This window comes from Perna viridis, chromosome 9, assembly GCF_037379345.1.
Source record: "Perna viridis isolate PV_CMFRI_1.1 ecotype Kerala chromosome 9, ASM3737934v1, whole genome shotgun sequence".
Lineage (NCBI taxonomy): Eukaryota > Metazoa > Mollusca > Bivalvia > Mytilida > Mytilidae > Perna > Perna viridis.
Genome location: NC_142453.1, coordinates 38,082,007 through 38,099,669, shown reverse-complemented (window position 1 = coordinate 38,099,669; position 17,663 = coordinate 38,082,007). Strand labels below are relative to the sequence as shown.

General features: G+C 32.5%; 2 protein-coding genes across 2 annotated transcripts; both read right to left on the bottom strand.

Moving 5' to 3' along the window:
• Nucleotides 1–292: 292 nt before the first annotated feature.
• On the bottom strand, nt 293–7,929 carry LOC148608293 (uncharacterized). Its single transcript, XM_088546704.1, has 8 exons — nt 7,881–7,929; nt 6,289–6,478; nt 5,910–5,995; nt 3,440–3,514; nt 2,728–2,742; nt 1,954–1,977; nt 1,659–1,673; nt 293–584 (listed from the first exon to the last, which is right to left on the bottom strand). Exons 1-8 carry the CDS (start codon nt 7,918–7,920, stop codon nt 454–456), a joined length of 576 nt encoding a protein of 191 aa, XP_088402830.1. The 5' UTR covers nt 7,921–7,929; the 3' UTR covers nt 293–453.
• Nucleotides 7,930–12,181: 4,252 nt separating this feature from the next.
• Nucleotides 12,182–16,657, bottom strand: LOC148608292 (fatty acid-binding protein homolog 5-like). The gene is made up of 4 exons (XM_088545831.1): nt 16,464–16,657; nt 15,750–15,922; nt 13,718–13,828; nt 12,182–12,440 (listed from the first exon to the last, which is right to left on the bottom strand). The coding sequence occupies exons 1-4, from the start codon at nt 16,531–16,533 to the stop codon at nt 12,390–12,392; spliced, it is 405 nt and encodes a 134-aa protein (XP_088401957.1). The 5' UTR covers nt 16,534–16,657; the 3' UTR covers nt 12,182–12,389.
• Nucleotides 16,658–17,663: the final 1,006 nt, after the last annotated feature.

Below are 17,663 nucleotides of genomic sequence, written 5' to 3'. Positions count from 1 at the left end.
CTCATTTGCTTTTGTTACTTTGTATGTATGATTTTAGTTACTTTATGTTCTTTGCTGTGTATGTCTGTTTACCATGTCTGGTCTTTGTTCCTACCTGGATTACATTCTTTTGATTACAGCTATAACATTAGTTCCCTTGATTACTCTTTCGCGGTTTTCAGGAAAGTTGATGTGATCCTAGTTTTACTTTTTCAACACCATTTATTCGGTTTTTTGATTGTAAATAATATTTACCATACAAAAAGCATCTGCACAAAAATGAATAACTAAATGTTTGTTTTACGTTTGCAGTTCTAGATTTTAATGTACATATGCTGATGTTTGATAGCTGTAGGTTGACAATACTATGACTTAATAGAATATATATTCTCTTTTCATTTAGGATTGTAAGTTCTTATATCACTGCACACACGATTCGGGAAGTGAACAGAAAACAATTGGAACAGTTATTATTTAATGCATGTTGAATCCTCCTTTCTTCAGACAGAAGTACCCGTCATCATCTGATGGCTCGTATTTGGAACACACACAATTTATGAAAGGGTTCCTTTGTGCACATATGTTAGGCAGCGTACAACCTATAGCTGAAAATTAAAACATTAACGTTTATATTTTTGATTGGCAATTCTTGACTACGTGAAATAATTCCCTATTTATTTTTTTGTGAACCTGCATTTTAAGTCTTTTAATAAATGACAAGGTCTATTTGTTGTTATTATTACTCTGTTCTATCAAAATGTCATGAGGTTTTGTCTATATAGTTTTTATTGTCAATAGCAGAAGTTTTCTTTTGTTTCTGTTTTCTTGTTTGCCTACTAAGGGTTCGTCGATTTGTGTGATACTTACTATAAAACCAAGTATTGAAACATAATAAAACCGTTTAGTTTGTAAAGTCTTACATTATAATTATTGTTACTTCATAGATTATATATTAGTATGTATTAAGTGTATGTCTTCCCCAAGCCCATACTATATTTATCTACTTCTACAAATATTCCGACGTCATTTTTACAATTGGTCAGTCAGTTATGTTTGCAAATTAATGAAATTTCGAGATAACATTGATTGATTGATTGATTGTTGGGGTTTAACGCCCGAGCAGCAATATTTCAGCTATATTCAGACGATGAAAATGAAATGGATGATGAAATGAACGTGACATGATGATGAAATAAAAAAGGGATGGGACACAAGGGCAACGGGGTCGACAAATTTAGATAGCCACTAGAAAAAGGGAGGAATGGGTAGGGTCGGGCAATTTAGCCTCCTGGGGCGGAGCGCAGAGGTTCCTACTCCTATCGAATACCACAGCAGGGTTTTTTCCCAACACGGTGTACCACTATGGTTTGCGGTCAGGTTTTCCGTATTATAGCGTGACAACCCCAGCATGTAACACGCCAGGGGTACCCTATTCCACCACCTGGAGCACACATCCCAGTTGCTCTGTGGACAGCGCCGAGGCCCCCCGGCTAGTTTCTGAGCACTTTAGTCGCTTTACGACAAGCTTAGCGCTGCTGCAGCCTATTCTTTGAGATAACTTTGATAAAACAGTATCACGTTCAAAAATAGATCAACCGATTTGGTCTTTAGTACGCGTCTGGTTCGTTACCAATTCCGACATAAACCTAATATCTCAGCATAATGTACGTTTTACTCACGTGGGAGATAGAAATCTGAAATAGATAAAGACAGACCTTATATCGTCAGATAATTTCATCAATCACGAAAAAAATATGAATTAAAAATAATTTTATTGAATTTATCGCACTTAAAAGCTTTTTCTTGTTTGTTCGGTAGAATAAATCCTTCATTACAGTTTGTATCAGTTATGGCTCTTTTTATGTCATTTTGCAGGTGACTATTTATCTTTCATAACATGATTTTTGTTAAATAAATTTTTTTGTAAGGTACAGTTTAAGGAAATATTGCATATCACTTCAAAATATAACTTACTTTTGACTTTCTTCACAATTTCAGCTGAAACCAGAAAGCAATCAATCATGGTTAGGGTAATTGAAATCGGTAATCATTTACAATTATATACATCATTGGAAGTAATTGAAAAGTATTAGTAGCTGACGGACTTTTCCATTCCAGGTATTCGAAAGTATTTAATTATTTGTAGAAAAAAAAATACATTTCAAATAAATTGCAATTTGATAATAAATTATAATAACAAATTTTAAAAAGTTGTGAAAGTGTCAAACAAAAAATAATAAAATAATGTGTTTTTAAAAGTGAATTGACTTTTTTCTACTTTTAAAGTAATCAGTTTTCAGGAAAAAAATAAATTAAAAATCGATTTTGTGAATGATGTCTCCTAGACTGTTTAGGAGTTTTCTTTGCTTTTTTGACATATATTGTGGTTTTTCAAAACATGAAATATTTGAAAAAAAATCATAGAAATCGCAATGCAATGTATTTGACAAAACATCCAAAGTAATTGAAAGTATTAGATTACTATTAAAAAGTGTTTGAATCCAGCCCTGTGTCAATACAACTAATTATATCTTCTCCACAATTGTTTAAACATTTTTTCCATTTAAGAATGAAAAATACAGTGCCAAGTTTTTATTTAAGCATGACACATATAATAGTATGTTCAGTTCATGTATAGTTGTCCTAATTATAAAAAAACTGAGTGAGCAAACAATACTGTTATGCACAATAAAATCTACTATTATGACATGCGTTTATGATCAGGTAAACTTTGTTATTTTATCTTACCTGGGGTTCCATATGCTAAAACAAATGAAACAGGTTCATTTAGAGAATAAAGAGTTGTTTGCACATCAAGTGACCAATAAAAATTGTCATTGCCAAAAAAAAAAAAAAAAAAAAACTCAAGCAGTCTCCATTAAAATAAACAGATACAATTAGTGTTTGTCATTCCGGTTTTGCATTTTGGATATAAAAATTTTATTAATAAGGATTTTACAAGAGCTATTCTCTTGAGTTAGTTTTATTTTGTTGATGTTGATGAGAGATGAATGTATGATTTTCTAAGAACTCCAGATATGAAGGCATATAGGACTAGTGAAAAATACAGCATATATAGACTTGAAAAGCATCGTTTCTTCGATGGTTGTTTCTACACAATGAACACCTCTACCATAGGCAGTGTCTGAATTTTATAAACAAATCAACTTTTTGTACGGGGAAACGTAACTATAGCACATTAATGGATATTGATATTTCTTTATCAAATGGATTGACCAAAACGTGACAGAAAAACACTTCTGTTGAAACATACATATGTTTTATGTAAAGACCATACTGAACTGGTTTGGTTTGACTGATATTACCGTCCCTAGAATACTGTAACATGATTATTTTGCTTGTTTTATGTAAAGGCGATACTGAACTGGTTCGGTTTGACTGATATTACCGTCCCTAGAATACTGTAACATGTTTATTGTGCTTGTTTAAGTACACTCACCAACATCGAATATGATTTGCCATTGGTCTTTTGAGCCGCACACTTCACATATAGATGGAACGCCTTTATATTTGCCTTAAACGAATGAATAACCGGAAAATCATTTAAGTGTATTTCTTTGTAAGAATCAAGCAAAATGGGAAATATCAGAAACATGCTTGTAAAACACACCGATCTGACAATATAGTTCCACTCATGGGTTCTTCTTTTTAAAAAAGACCATTATTTGATCTCTACAACACTGGATTTGGTCAGAAATGATTCAATAGAATGTTAGAAAAATGAGGATTTTGAAGGTTATCAGCATTTGAAATGTACATTTTCAGTGCATTTCAATAAACGTATATTTACCATTATGATATGGAAAATCTTCCTTTTTTCCTTGATTTTGATGGTGCAAATATTCAAATTAAACTTTCAAAATGTTGGGTTTTTTCATACCATGTTTCACCTACTGCCTGATTCGTACAAAGAGTAATCAAGGGAACCAAGGTTAAAGACCAGACATGGAAAACAGACATACACAACAAAGAACATAAAGTAACTAAAACCATACATACAAAGTAACAAAAGCAAATGAGCAACTCGGACTCCACTAAAAACTTGAAGCATGGACCAGGTACACTGGTAGGTTAAGCGTCCTCTGCTTTTCTAGAAACACCAGCAGAGCTGCTCATACATAGTCCGGGGTAGACAAACGAGGGAACGAAAAGTATGACCCGTTGAATGAATCAGTTTTCATTGTGCAGATGGATATACCATAACGATACACGAGTTCATGATGACGACCGTAAAACTTCTGTAGTAATGACTTCAATCTTGTAGCAACATAACCCTGTTCCAGAAGCCTATTTGTTAGAGTTCTAGCACGATACAAAAAGTCTGCGTAGTTTCGGCAAGCTTTGACATAACGTATGAGTTGTGATATAAACACTCCATACGCAGGTGCTGAAGGGACGTTGCCACAGATGAAAGGAAAGTTGACAATTTTGATGAAAAGTCATCACGTTTGTCGTAAAGTTTGGTCAATAGTTTTCCTTTACCATCGATCTCTAAGTGTAGGTCAAGATATGAGGCTGATTTCACAGTGTCTGTAGTATCCTTTATCTCAAGTTCTTTGGGGGAAGATTCGATGTATCAAATTTCCAAAATTAGGATTGTTTGAAGATAATACGTCATCTATATAGCGGAAACTTATTAAAAGATTAAAGGATTTAGCTAAACGATATTCTTCCTTTCGGATCAGATCAGCTATAAAGTCAGCCTCATAAGAGTGAAGGAAAAGGTCAGCAAGTAAAGGAGCACAATTTTGTTCCCATTGGAATGCCGACCGCTTGTTGTTGACACGTCCACCACACTGGACAAATATGTTGTCGATTAGAAATTCTTTGAACTAGAGGCTCCGCTAACCTGGCTGAATAATCAACATTCTTTTTCTTTGTATAAAAGGTCACGTTTTTTTGGATAAAAATTTCTATCGCTTACATCAAAGGAACAATTATATAAATTTTCTTTAAATTATGTTCAGATGTTTCGTAAGAGGACTATTTTTAAAGTTTTATCATTAAAAATAGTATAAAGATGTCGAAGAAGGGCAAAAACTCATGGCAAACAGATTCACATGAGAAATTTCACCAGAGATAAATCTCCCAAACATGTCGAAATCTGGCTGAACCTATGGGTTTTGATGATATATGAAAACAAACTTCTGTCTGACTCCTATGTTCTACTTTTAGTAACGGCGGTCATGTTTTTCGTCGGAAAAAAATCCCCACAACAGTTCTATACAGAACATCCTAACAATCATTGGTCAAGTAGTATCAAATAAGAGGATTTAAAAAAATACATTAAAAAAAAAGAAAAACGCAGTAACTCCAACATGACATAACGGATTAACACAAAAATCTTGCCATAGATGATAAATACTTCTATCTTGTCAGAACTTGAGTATACGGATTTGGAGATATATGGGGAACCTTCTGTCTAATCCCTATGTTCTTTTTTAAGTCACGGCGGCCAATCCAAACGCTAATATTGTGCAAGACATCATATGGAACACTTATGTATAGTTTCATTGAATTCTGTTCCGTAGTTGCAGAGGATAAGACGTTTGAATAAAATGTTTACGACGAAGGACGACAACGAAGACAGACGCCAAGTGAATGCGATAGCTCACATGGCCCTTTCACTAATAAAAATGAGAAATAATTGGTATTTTTCTGACGGCACCAACTTTGTTCATAGTTAAATGAAACGCATAAAAACATTTATAATATGTTTCTTTTTTTTAATGAAAATCTTTGAAAACTGTTCAACTATTCTCATGCTTACTGTTATATTTAAATAACTAAGTTGATTAAAAATTCGAGCGTTAATATCGTATTGTACATAGGTACATTCCATCCAAAAAAAAAAACAACTTTAACATTCCTAATTTTTTACGACATCAGTTTATACTGTTTATACATACGATATGGTTTTGCATAAATGACTGAAATCCTCCCCGTTCTGTCAACCACCATATCCTTTATACAGCTATATCTGTTCCCAGAACGACTTAAAGAACATCAGATATGTGTACAAACATTAATGTTTTTTTGGGGTCATTCTTGTTGCAGAATCATATTTGTTCCAAAAAAATATTAATTTGTCTTTTACAAACCTCTCGAAAAACGTTTCGGCCATAGGCTGTTTAAAATTATTTTCAGATGCATAACATGGGTGAAAAATGTCTCAACATTCCTTAGTCGCATTTGTTTTATTTTTTGCATAAAAGTGACAAAACTTTCTAACTATGGTCAAGTCAACAATTCTTGTGTAATCAATGAATAAATGAAAATAAATCGTACCGTTGTAGGAAGAATGGCCCACTTCTGGCGACACATTCAACAGGTTCACCAGTGGACCAATTTAGAACTGAGGGGTTACCAACGGAAAACTTTGTGGCAACAAAGTCACCAATGTAACCACCAATAACATTGGAATAAAGTCGATTCACTTGTCTGCTACATGGATAATTGCAGCTTTTGTGTCCTACAACTACATGCAAATATCAAATTTGAAATATTAATCTGGTAAAAATTAGTTCAATGGCTACAAAAGTTAATAAAAAGTAATATTATATATAAAGACGAATCTCGGACCAATTACGAAGGAGGTAGGGTAAGCATTTAGAGCTCAAATTAAACATCTGCTGAACTTCAAGCGTATATACAGTGATAGGCGGAAGAGAAAATCTATGACAGAAGACGGCCATTCCCGCAACGCTTTATGCGAAAGGCTGAGTAGTCCCGTCGTGGCAGTGGTATCTGTAAAGTTGAATGTTGTTAATTAACATTTTTAAGTAATGACCTCATATATATGATACCAAATGAACAAATAAACTTATTATTATGGGGTGATTAATAAAAAGTTTAGAGAGAACTCAACAGCAAAGAAATGGAAGACAACACTCAACGTATAGAATTTTGATGAAAACTTAAAAAAGAACCGAGACCGCAAACTAAAATAGAATAATTAACTGATTTATCTGTTTTGTCTCATGCTATCAATTTTAAAAATTATTTTCCGTATTGTATTATTTCCGAAAAGTATCGATTTTTATTAACTTTCATTTATAATCAATAGTTTCGTTATTCTGTGTCTCATTGCAAAAACTGCAGTGATAAGAAAACATTTATGTCAATACTTTAGAAAACATAAAGGCGAATTGCAAAAGCCAAATATGTATACCAATTACTAGTATTTGAAATTAACGTTTTAAGAATATTTTTGATATAATTACCTTAGTCTTGTGTAACGACAATATTCGACTTGAAGTTTCCAAAACGAAATAATTTACAATGTGAAGTTTAACATCATGAACCTCTGTTTTCAATATACCTTCATCTCCTGCATATGGTGTTTATATTTCACAATTGGTTCGTTACTCAAGAGCAAGTACTAACTACTCTGACTTTCTTGAACGCCATAAATATCTGTGTAACAGACTCCTGAATCAGGGGTATAAGGAAATGCTTCTCTCATCAAATTCTTTTTAGATATCAGTCATTGGTTGAAAAATACTCAGTTCCTTTTAAAAAAATTACAGTAATGACTGTATTTTGTAACATTTTTCTTTGTGCTGGTGTGACCGCTGGTTTACCGATTATGACGCAATAGTATGCAAATGCTATCCAATCATCAATGGTAAAGTTACACAGCAATGAAAGAGAGAGGTATAGCGCGCTATAAAACTTAAATTTAACCCATCATTTCGTTTGAAATGCCCGTAACAAGTCCGGACCATTGCATTACCAGTTGCTCCAATGGTGTATTATCTATTTTGTCATTCATTTTTGACTTGACATGATTATGGATCGGATAAGTGTTCGGTAATTTTGTTGTGTCCTTTATTATAATTATTTTACAAATGGACTTTTTAAAATTGAAAGAAACTTACCACCATTTATTATAAGTAGAAGCGTAAAATATAACTTCATTATCCTTGAATGATAAAAACAGGAATGGGCGAATTTATGAATATTACACAAATTGAAATGAATGATGTTCTTATTCATTCTTCTATGATGTAGTAGTAAGTACTGATACTAAAATGTATGATGATGTAGTACAAGTACTTTATGTGGTTTACTATTTCTTCTTTAAATTAATCATTCAAATTCATAAGACCTCTTGTATATGACTGGGGTTATCTTATGTACTCTACAAAAACGTCATTTTTTTCGACACCTTAGTTTAAACTCTTTTAAATAATCATTAAATTCAATTGTTCATTCAAACTTACATTCGTTAGCCATGTCTATCGGTGTAAATAGATTGCCTCTGTAGTGGTATTAGAGTTCATGTAAAATTCGCTTGTAGTAAGAACTTGACCATCATATCTTGCAATTTATATTTCTCTCCTTGAAACTATGACTCTATTACTGTTATTTCTTTTTCAGATCAGGCTTATACTTGTACTGCTCGATCACATACAATCCCTGCAATCCTGACGCAGATTCTAACACTGTTTGCAAAGTAGTGTTAGTATCTTATGGTTGTGCGTATACGCAATCAGTGCTTGAAATTTGTGACATTAGGCTTATAATTGACTATGTTTCTCCATTGGTTTAGGACCTAATCGCGCAATCAAGCAGCTTATCGAAACACTTCAGGTACCGTATGAATTGAGCTTATTTTAGTTTAAATCTCTAAGCAGTCATAGTACTCAAATTGAAATATTGTCGCGCGTTTGTGATAACGAGCTATTTTCATACGGATATTATGCTGACTACACAGAAAAACTGTTTGATATAAGAGCTTGCCTTCTGACATAGTCTCAAGTTTGCAATCGATCTTGACAACCTGTACATGTATCTAATTGTAGGACAACGCTTGGCGCTATGAAAAACGAATGGGACTCAGAAAATTTCAGTTATATATCCATCTATTTTTATGTGTTCCGAGATGAGGAGCATATGCCGTCTCCATCTGAAAAATATCCAGACATGTTATAACTTCTGAGCTAAAATTAGAAATAAACTTTTAATAGTATATATACAATCAGATCAGTGAAGATGGCACCACACGATCAAATCAGTTTTAAGCAACGCCAACACATGTCCTCATAATTCTTTGTGATAGATTAATGGCGGATATTTCTATGGTATCATTTTATTCTCACTTAGGGTTTTTAATTTGGGGATTATTTTTATAAAAGAAGGTGGAAACATAAGTACACAGCGATAAACTGCCTTTTCAAACATTAATCCACCATATTGTACACATTTCTTGCCAATAAGTATGTTCAGAATAGAAACAATTTCTTCATTTGGATGTAGATTTATTTTTTACAACAATGAACAATTTTTGGTGACCTTTGACAAAGTAAATATATCTAACTTTCCAATTCTTCCCACAAAGTCGAGCTAAATTTTAATATTACATCAATATTTTACCGACAGAAGTTTTCTTTTTTTTCTATACGTTCGTCAACATTTTCAAGAGGTATAGTTGTATCTGTCGGAATACCAAAGATTTTTTCATTAGATGAATGAACAACTGATGTATTCAACGGGTCATAGTTTTCCTTTCCTCGTTTGTATACCCCGGACTTGACTTTTTATGAGCAACTCGGCGGGTGTTTCTAGAAAAGCAGAGGACGCTTACCCTACCGGTGCACCTGGACCATGCTCCCAGTTTTTAGTGGAGTCCAAGTTGCTCATTTACTTTTGTTACTTTGTACGTGTGATTTTAGTTACTTTATGTTCTTTGTTTTGTATGTCTGTTTTTCATGTCTGGTCTTTGTCCCTGGATTACATTCTTTTCATTACGCTATAACCTTGGTCCCCTTGATTACTCTTAGTAATATAGATATTTAAAGAAAAAAGCTGAAATATAACATGGAGCTTAAACTCAAAAGCAATAAAAGTTATAATTGTAAAAATAAATGATATATGTAACAATTAAGTAACAATTCAGGAGTTAATTTTACCCATTTTAGAAAAAATATTTTATTTATACGTATGTGTTTGGCTTATTCTGGTAATGAAACTAAAGTTTTATTTGCAATTGACACGGCAAAAGATTACAAATTGATTGTTTTTAATAGTTTTATCCACTTTTTGTATTTGTATTTTTTTCTTGTTTTGTTACTGTTATTTGTTGGGAGTTTTGGGGTGAGTTATACTCTTACACTTAAATCAACATTAACTTATAAAACATTTAGACAGAAGCTATGCGATAGATTTACTCTAAGAACCTTTATGCATTAGTAATCTGTACATGTTTGTCAAAGAGTAATCAATGGAATTAAGATTCTGGCGGAAATCAAACGAATGTTATCCAGGAAGAAAGACCGGACATGGATATAAGACAAACACAACAAAGAACATAAAGTAACTAAAATGATATGCAACTCGGACTCTACTAAAGACTGGGAGCATGTACTAGGTCACTGTTACGGTAAGCGTCCACTGCTTTCCTAGAAACACTCACCAAAAACTATGGCACGTTGAACAAAGCAGTTTTCATGCTGCAGATGGATACACTGTAACGATACATGAATTCATGATGACGACCATAAAACTTCTGTAGTGATGACTTCAATCTTGTAGAAACACGACCCTGTTCCAGAAGCCTATTTGTAAGAAGTCTAGTGCAATGCAAAAAGTCTGCGTAGTTACGGCAAGCTCTGGCGTAACATATGAGTTGTAATATGAAAACTTCATACACAGGTGCTGAAGGGATGAAGCCACAGATGAAAGGAAAGTTGACAATTCTGAATGAGAAGTCAATACGTTTGTCGTAAAGTTTGGTCAATAGTTTTCCTTTACCATCGATTTCTAAGTGTAGAAAGTGTCAAGACATAAGGCTAACTTGTAACTGTAGTATCATTTATCACGTTCAAAGTCATTATGGCTGCAATTTTTACAATTAAATTCTTCATACATATTTCATGCATTGCAGCAATTACTAGTTTAGAGAGATTTTATCTTAAAATGGCAAAGAAGTAAAACATTACGTTTTCTTTTGTTTTTTGTTACTTTGTATGTATGATTTTAGTCACTAGATGTTCTTTGTTGTGTATGTCTGTTTTTCATGTCTGGTCTTTGTCCCTGGATCACATTCTTTTGATTACCGCTACAATCTTGGGTCCCTTGATTACTCCTGAACATTCTGCAAGAATGGGGTGGGGGTCAGCCGGGATTTAAGTAGCTCATGTACACTTTTCACATGTGAGCAGCGACTAAATGTAAGAGCATTAGATTGGTAGTAATAACATAAATTATTGTTAAAAAAATAGTTATTTCGTTAATTAATCGTAATTGTGTGACCATCTTTATTGAACAGATTTATTCACATTGTCGTAGTTTCACCTTTACATTTTAATATGGATATAATATCATACGAGAAACTTGGCGGGTGTTCCTGAAAAAAAGACTATTAATGATTCTCTTCCATTGAAACCGATCCATCATACAAGTATTTATAGGAGTTTGGTTGCCCATTTATTCTTTAATTCTGTGGTTCTTTCCGTTTATGAGTGTAACGTGTTTTCGCCAATCTTTTTTTCGTGACTTTTCGTCTGATTATAAGGATCCTTTCTAGAAATCAAAGACGGGAGTCTTCGTGACTATCCTCCATCCCGTCTGAGTGTCAAGGGAGAAAAAATATTTTTTAATACATTGAAAATGGATCTCTTAATAACATCAACTTGATCATAACGGGTGATTGTAAGGATAGTAAAACTGAATATATCTTGCCCAATTTAATGTTTGTTTCAACAATTTTAGCTACGCTTATTTTTTCAAAATGACAACTTTTGGCAAAGAATATAGAACATGATTAATTTATTCGATATGCTATATCACAATGTCTTAGACAATATGAAATGCGTTTTAAAGTGCTGTATACTTAGAAGGCAAATGTTGTCATAAGTTTGATGATAATTTCAATTCTTCAGCACTTTTATCACATTCATAGCCTAAAGATATAACAATAAAATTATTTTGTTGTAATTTGTATGTTTTTGGTCTCGTTGTGTATAAAGTTGCGTAAAAACCAATATATATGTTCATGACTGCATTTGCTATAATCTAGCAGTAAAATAAAGTAAAGGGTTAATCATAAAGTCTCTTATTAAGATTTTATTGGAAACATTTCCAGATATTTTCGCGGTCATTTCCGTGTGTGTGTGTGTGTGTGTGTGTGTGTGTGAAAGAGAGAGAGAGAGTTGCGTAAAAACTTGTTAAATGCATAGTATTTTCATAATTTATTTGGACATCATACAAACATGTATGATTCATTATTTCATTGCAGTTTTAAATTCAAGAGAAATATCATTAGATATTGTTTTAAGTATATGGTCCTGGAGCGGCACCATAACTTCAGCATCACAACAGAGAAGTCATATCGAACATAATTGCTACAGTGAAGGATATGTGCACGATAATTCCAACTTGGTATCCTATACTTTCTTGAAAAATCGTTTACATGCAACCTTTCCACATGTCATTGTCTGAAAAGGAAAAGATCATATCAAAAATAATATTATTTTGTTTTAACGCGATGAATTCACTTTTCGTTGGTGAGCGTCACTCTACCTATTATTTATGCTAATAATACAATTACAGTTAAATCATTCAAAACCAAACCCTTGATAATCCGAAAATCTGTCATAACCAGACAATTATAAAGTACCATTATATCAATATTAATTAATGTTGATGTATTTTGAACCTCGGTAAACTGAACACCTATTTAAACTGAACAACTGTTTAAACCGAAAATTTGTCTTAATCGAACAAAAGCTGATGGAGGGTCGATTACGACAGATTTCACAGCATTTACATTTAAAAAAAGGATCATAGTTTAAATTTAATATGATAATTAATTAGAAGGTGTGAATAACCAATATATGATCACGTGTGCTATCTATATAACATCTATATAATAAATAGGATAATCAATTGGTTTTCGTGAATAACCAAAATATGATCACGAGAGCAGAAGAACGCCTAGATTTTAACAAGTGTGAGGAACTTGTTACGTGCACAAGTTAATCTTACTGCGTTCTTAGCATGAGGGGATAATTTTGGTTATTCACGAACCCCACCCGCTCAAAAAGTCGTTACGGTGTATCCATCTGCATCATGAAGACATGTCATAGTTATCCTTTCCTCTTTCGTCTACCCCGGAGTTGACTTATTATAAGCAACTCGGCAAGTACTTCTAGAAAAGCAGAGGACGCTTACCCTACCGGTGCATCTGGTCCATGCTCCCAGGTTTTTTTGTGGAGTCCAAGTTGCTCATTTACTTTTGTTACTTTCTATGTATTATTTTGGTTATTTTATGTTCTTTGTTTTGTTTCTATGTTTTCCATGTCTGGTCTTTGTCCCTAAATTATTTCTTTTATTTCCGCTAGAATCTCTGTTCCCTTGACTACTCTTTGATATTAGTAATGTTAGAAATCTTTACACGTGAAACTGCATTCTAATTTTTATTTTACTGGTTTGTTGTATCCTATTTTTTATTTATTACTTGTTTGTATAGGCAGTCATCCTCGCGTATTCCAGATTTTTTTCATAATAAGTTACCTCAGGTTGTACCCTTAAGGAAACATTATCCAGACTGTTCCTGATAAAGCAATTAATTACGATCTTTTCGTCAGACTTTTATTATTATATTGCTAATTGTCGACCAAATCATTTATACATGGAAAGATTTTTAACATAACTATGGTTAAAAATAGTTGTTTCTGAGATCATTTAATCATAATTAATTTTTAACACGTACCATTACTAGATCATCTCCTTGAATACTTCTTTCAACAGTTACTGGCTTCTTCTTACTGTCTTTTGGTGTATTCAAAACTTTTAAAACACCATCAGCAAATGTTGCTAGAGACTACAGTACAAATAAGACATTTAAGGTAGGTCATACCTATTGAACTAATCTGTTCAACGTGTCATAGTTTTTGTTTCCTCTTTCGTCTACCCCGAACATGATTTTTTATGAACAACTCGGTGGGTGTTTCTAGAAAAGCAGAGGACGCTTAGACTACAGGTACACCAGGTCCATGCTCCCGGTTTTTAGTGCAGTCCGAGTTGCTCATTTTCTTTTATTACTTTGTATGAATGATTTTAGTTACTTTATAATCTTTGTTGCGTATGTCTGTGTTCCATGTCTGGTCTTTGTCCCTGGCTAACATTCTTTTGATTACCGCTATAACCTTGGCTCCCTTTATTATTCTTACTAAGCATACTTTTCTGCCATCTTACAATATCATACAGTCGTATATATTATTATGTAAACTAACAATGCTTAAAATAATGCAAAATTGTGTGTTTACATTATTTTTTAAGAATTTAAGACATAAAAAATCCATGGTCAACTTACAAATATTCATTGTATAAAACCTCTTTTAAAGGGAAATAATTGGCGGGAAAATATTCTTCAGAAATGTACTGGTAATTTTAGTTTTTTTACTATTTCATGAAAAAAGTACAGTGACCTTAAATTTTCTTTTTGAAGTATGAAAGAATGTTTTATATATCCATTTAGAAGAAATTCTATCAGTCTTTTATAGTTTTGAAATAGTAGAGTTCCCACAGGATCCATATAACTTTTAATATTAAGGCTCAATTATCTCGAAATTAATTTTTTTAAATCAAAATTCTAAAGAATATCTATTTAAGGTCATCTTCCAGAACAATAGAAAATTTAGCTACTATAAATATCAAGTATGATATCTACCTTATGAAGAAGAATTACTTAGATAACAATGTAGATGTGACTAAAAAGAAAGTCATTCGAATTTAAAAAGTGGAACAAAAAAAAAGGTGAACACAAATAAACATTAAGATTATTCTGTACATTTCAAAGAACTGAAACACCGGCCTACGTTTTAAAACCATATATGTGAGTTGACGGGAAAATTTATTTAAATGAATGAAGGTACTGAGATTTTTCTAGTGTTATATCGTCAAAAAATGGACCATTAAATTGACCCATATATAAGGAATGACTTTTTTCATTTTTTTCGGTCTTTGAAGATATGACCTCAATTACGTGGTGCACGCTAAATAATCATAACCTACGAAGCATGTATTTTAAACTTTACAAAAGCTGAAGAAACTTGCTATACTGGTCCATGTTTCCAGTTTTTAGTGGAGTTCCGGCTGCTCATTTACTTTTTTCTTAGTACGTGTTATTTTGATTATTTCATGGTCTTTATTGTGTGTGTCTATTTTCTTTGTTTCGTCATTGTCCCTGAAATATGTACTGCTTGATTGACGTCCTTGATTCCCTTTTCAGGTAAATTTATGTGTTTAGTGTTTAGTGCTTTACGATAGTGTACTTCATCAATCTATTAATTTTCAATTTCAAATATACATGACCGTTTTCTTTTTTTTTTGTTATGCTGTTCATCGTAACCATTTTAAAAGCGTCAACAAACAAATTTAATGAATTAAAAATTCGTTATTCGTCGTCTAAATAGTTAGTCTCCTTCACTTGTATCATTATGAAGGATAATGCCAAAATTACCTATCTGAAAACCTCTAGGCGAAAGTCATTATATAAGTCAGAATAAAACAGGGCACAGCATTAACTAAGATTTTGAGAAACCATTGCAGACAAAGACCACAACAATAGGTGAATAATCAATTCCAACAACAGACAAGCGTTTTTGTTTACAAGTTATTACTTCATTTGATGCAAAGCTCGTACAATTATGACAGTATAAATCACGAAGTATGCAAAATCGTTCGACACACTTTTTCATAATGAAAATATAGATATTAAAAATAACAGAAGTGACCCATACCTTGATTTCATCGCCTTGTTCAGATTTCGTGTCACTTTCCTCCCCAAGAGTAAGACTATTTTCTGACGTCTTCGGACCAGCCTCGGCTTTAACGGTTAACTTGTTACCATTAACTGATATGGTGTGTGTAGGGTTTATATTCTTTGCGGCTGTTCTCATTATCATACCCACCTCTGCAAAATAATTCGTAATATTATAATCAATTTGAAATAAAAAAAAAGTAAGAAAATCGGCATTTAAAATATTTCGAAATCAAAATAGTACATATTAATAGAATAATATATTAACAAGCTGTACTATTATGTAACTTTATCATTTTTGCTATCATTAGAAACACGTAAAATAGAATCAGTGAAGACTGTGTTCGTTATACAGGAATATGTAATATTTAAGGACCTAGAAAACATTTCCTTTATTGCTCTAAACTAAAACCTGAAAGCTTTACTGCATATGACACAGTTTATTTTAGCCTTTTACATGTCAATTTAATAGTAAATTATTTATGTGAACAAGCTAGATGCAGTTTTCTCTTTTTGGTGATCCCTGGATTACATTCTTTTGATTTCCGCTAGAATCTTGGTTCCCTTGGTTACTCTTTGTCCACGCCACCCGTAAGCTCCAAGAACTTCTTACAAGTAAATCAAATTGGACAATCGTAAGATGTAGATAAATACCTTGATGTGCAAGCATAATTACGGCCTACTAAAAACTTACCCAATTCTTTAAGAAATTCGTCGAAATTTTCACTTTTATAGACTTTCCATTTTCCTACAAATGACTCCATTTTGACTGTCTGATTATTATTCTTATGAAATGTGAATCAATGGGCAATTTCATCTGGTTTTATACTTCCAAAAGTTAGGTGAATAAGTGGAGTTTAAAAGGTTGAGAACGTAGAACGTTACACTTGAATGACTAAAATAAGCAATACATCGTATTAAATATTTACATTTTCACCTTTATTTGCACGTCCTACTTTTTGACATCTTAAAGTTATTGAACATCCTCCTGTTTGTAGATACAATTTTAGTACAACTCTGCTTTAAAATCAGGCAGAAACGTATTATTAGTGATCCATGCATTTTTGAATTTTTAATTGTTTAATTGGATATCCTTCAGTAGGCCCCATAGAAACTGTATTCAAAAATAAAAGTGAAACTGGAGATATTAACACTTGAAATGTGTGATCAAAGGAAATGAACATAGGGAAAGTTGTTTTTAGAACCTAATAAATGTATTTGAACAATTTCTTTTATTATCTTGAGATATGATGAATCACTCCCTCCCCCCGCCTGGTTTTTACTCAAAATTATACTTATCAATGGTAAATAATTCCCTAATTACTGTTTACAGTGAATGGCGTGAATCGTTTTAATGTTAGGTCATACATTCCTTCTCTTACTCCTTTTTATTCAAACTTCTCACAATAAATGTTAATTAAAAAGACATAATCCCACGCACTTTAATCCCACATCCCGACCCCTCAACTTCTTTTCCCAAGCTAAATATCACAGATTATTTTATGTTTTCATTTTGAAATTGTGGTGATCTTTTAGTTTTAATTCAACGTTGCCATTATTATTTTTTTACAATGCTAACTATAGTTTAGGAATAGTAAGTTTTAGTATAAAACGAGTTATACAACACGCAAGGATGGATACATGACGCTGGCATAATTCTCATGAAATGTTTTGTTCTTAATTGTAATGTTTACATTGCAGCATAAATCATATCTACTGTGCATGTTTTAAAACTATCTTCTTCTTCTTGATAAGAAAAATAATAAAAATAGTTTTGATCGTAAATCTTACCATTGGAGAAATATTTCTGTTTATAAACTTTCACAATTATTGTTTTTCAGTGATAATATGAAATAGTCGGATAATTTTGAAAAAAAGGGGAAGTTTTATATTT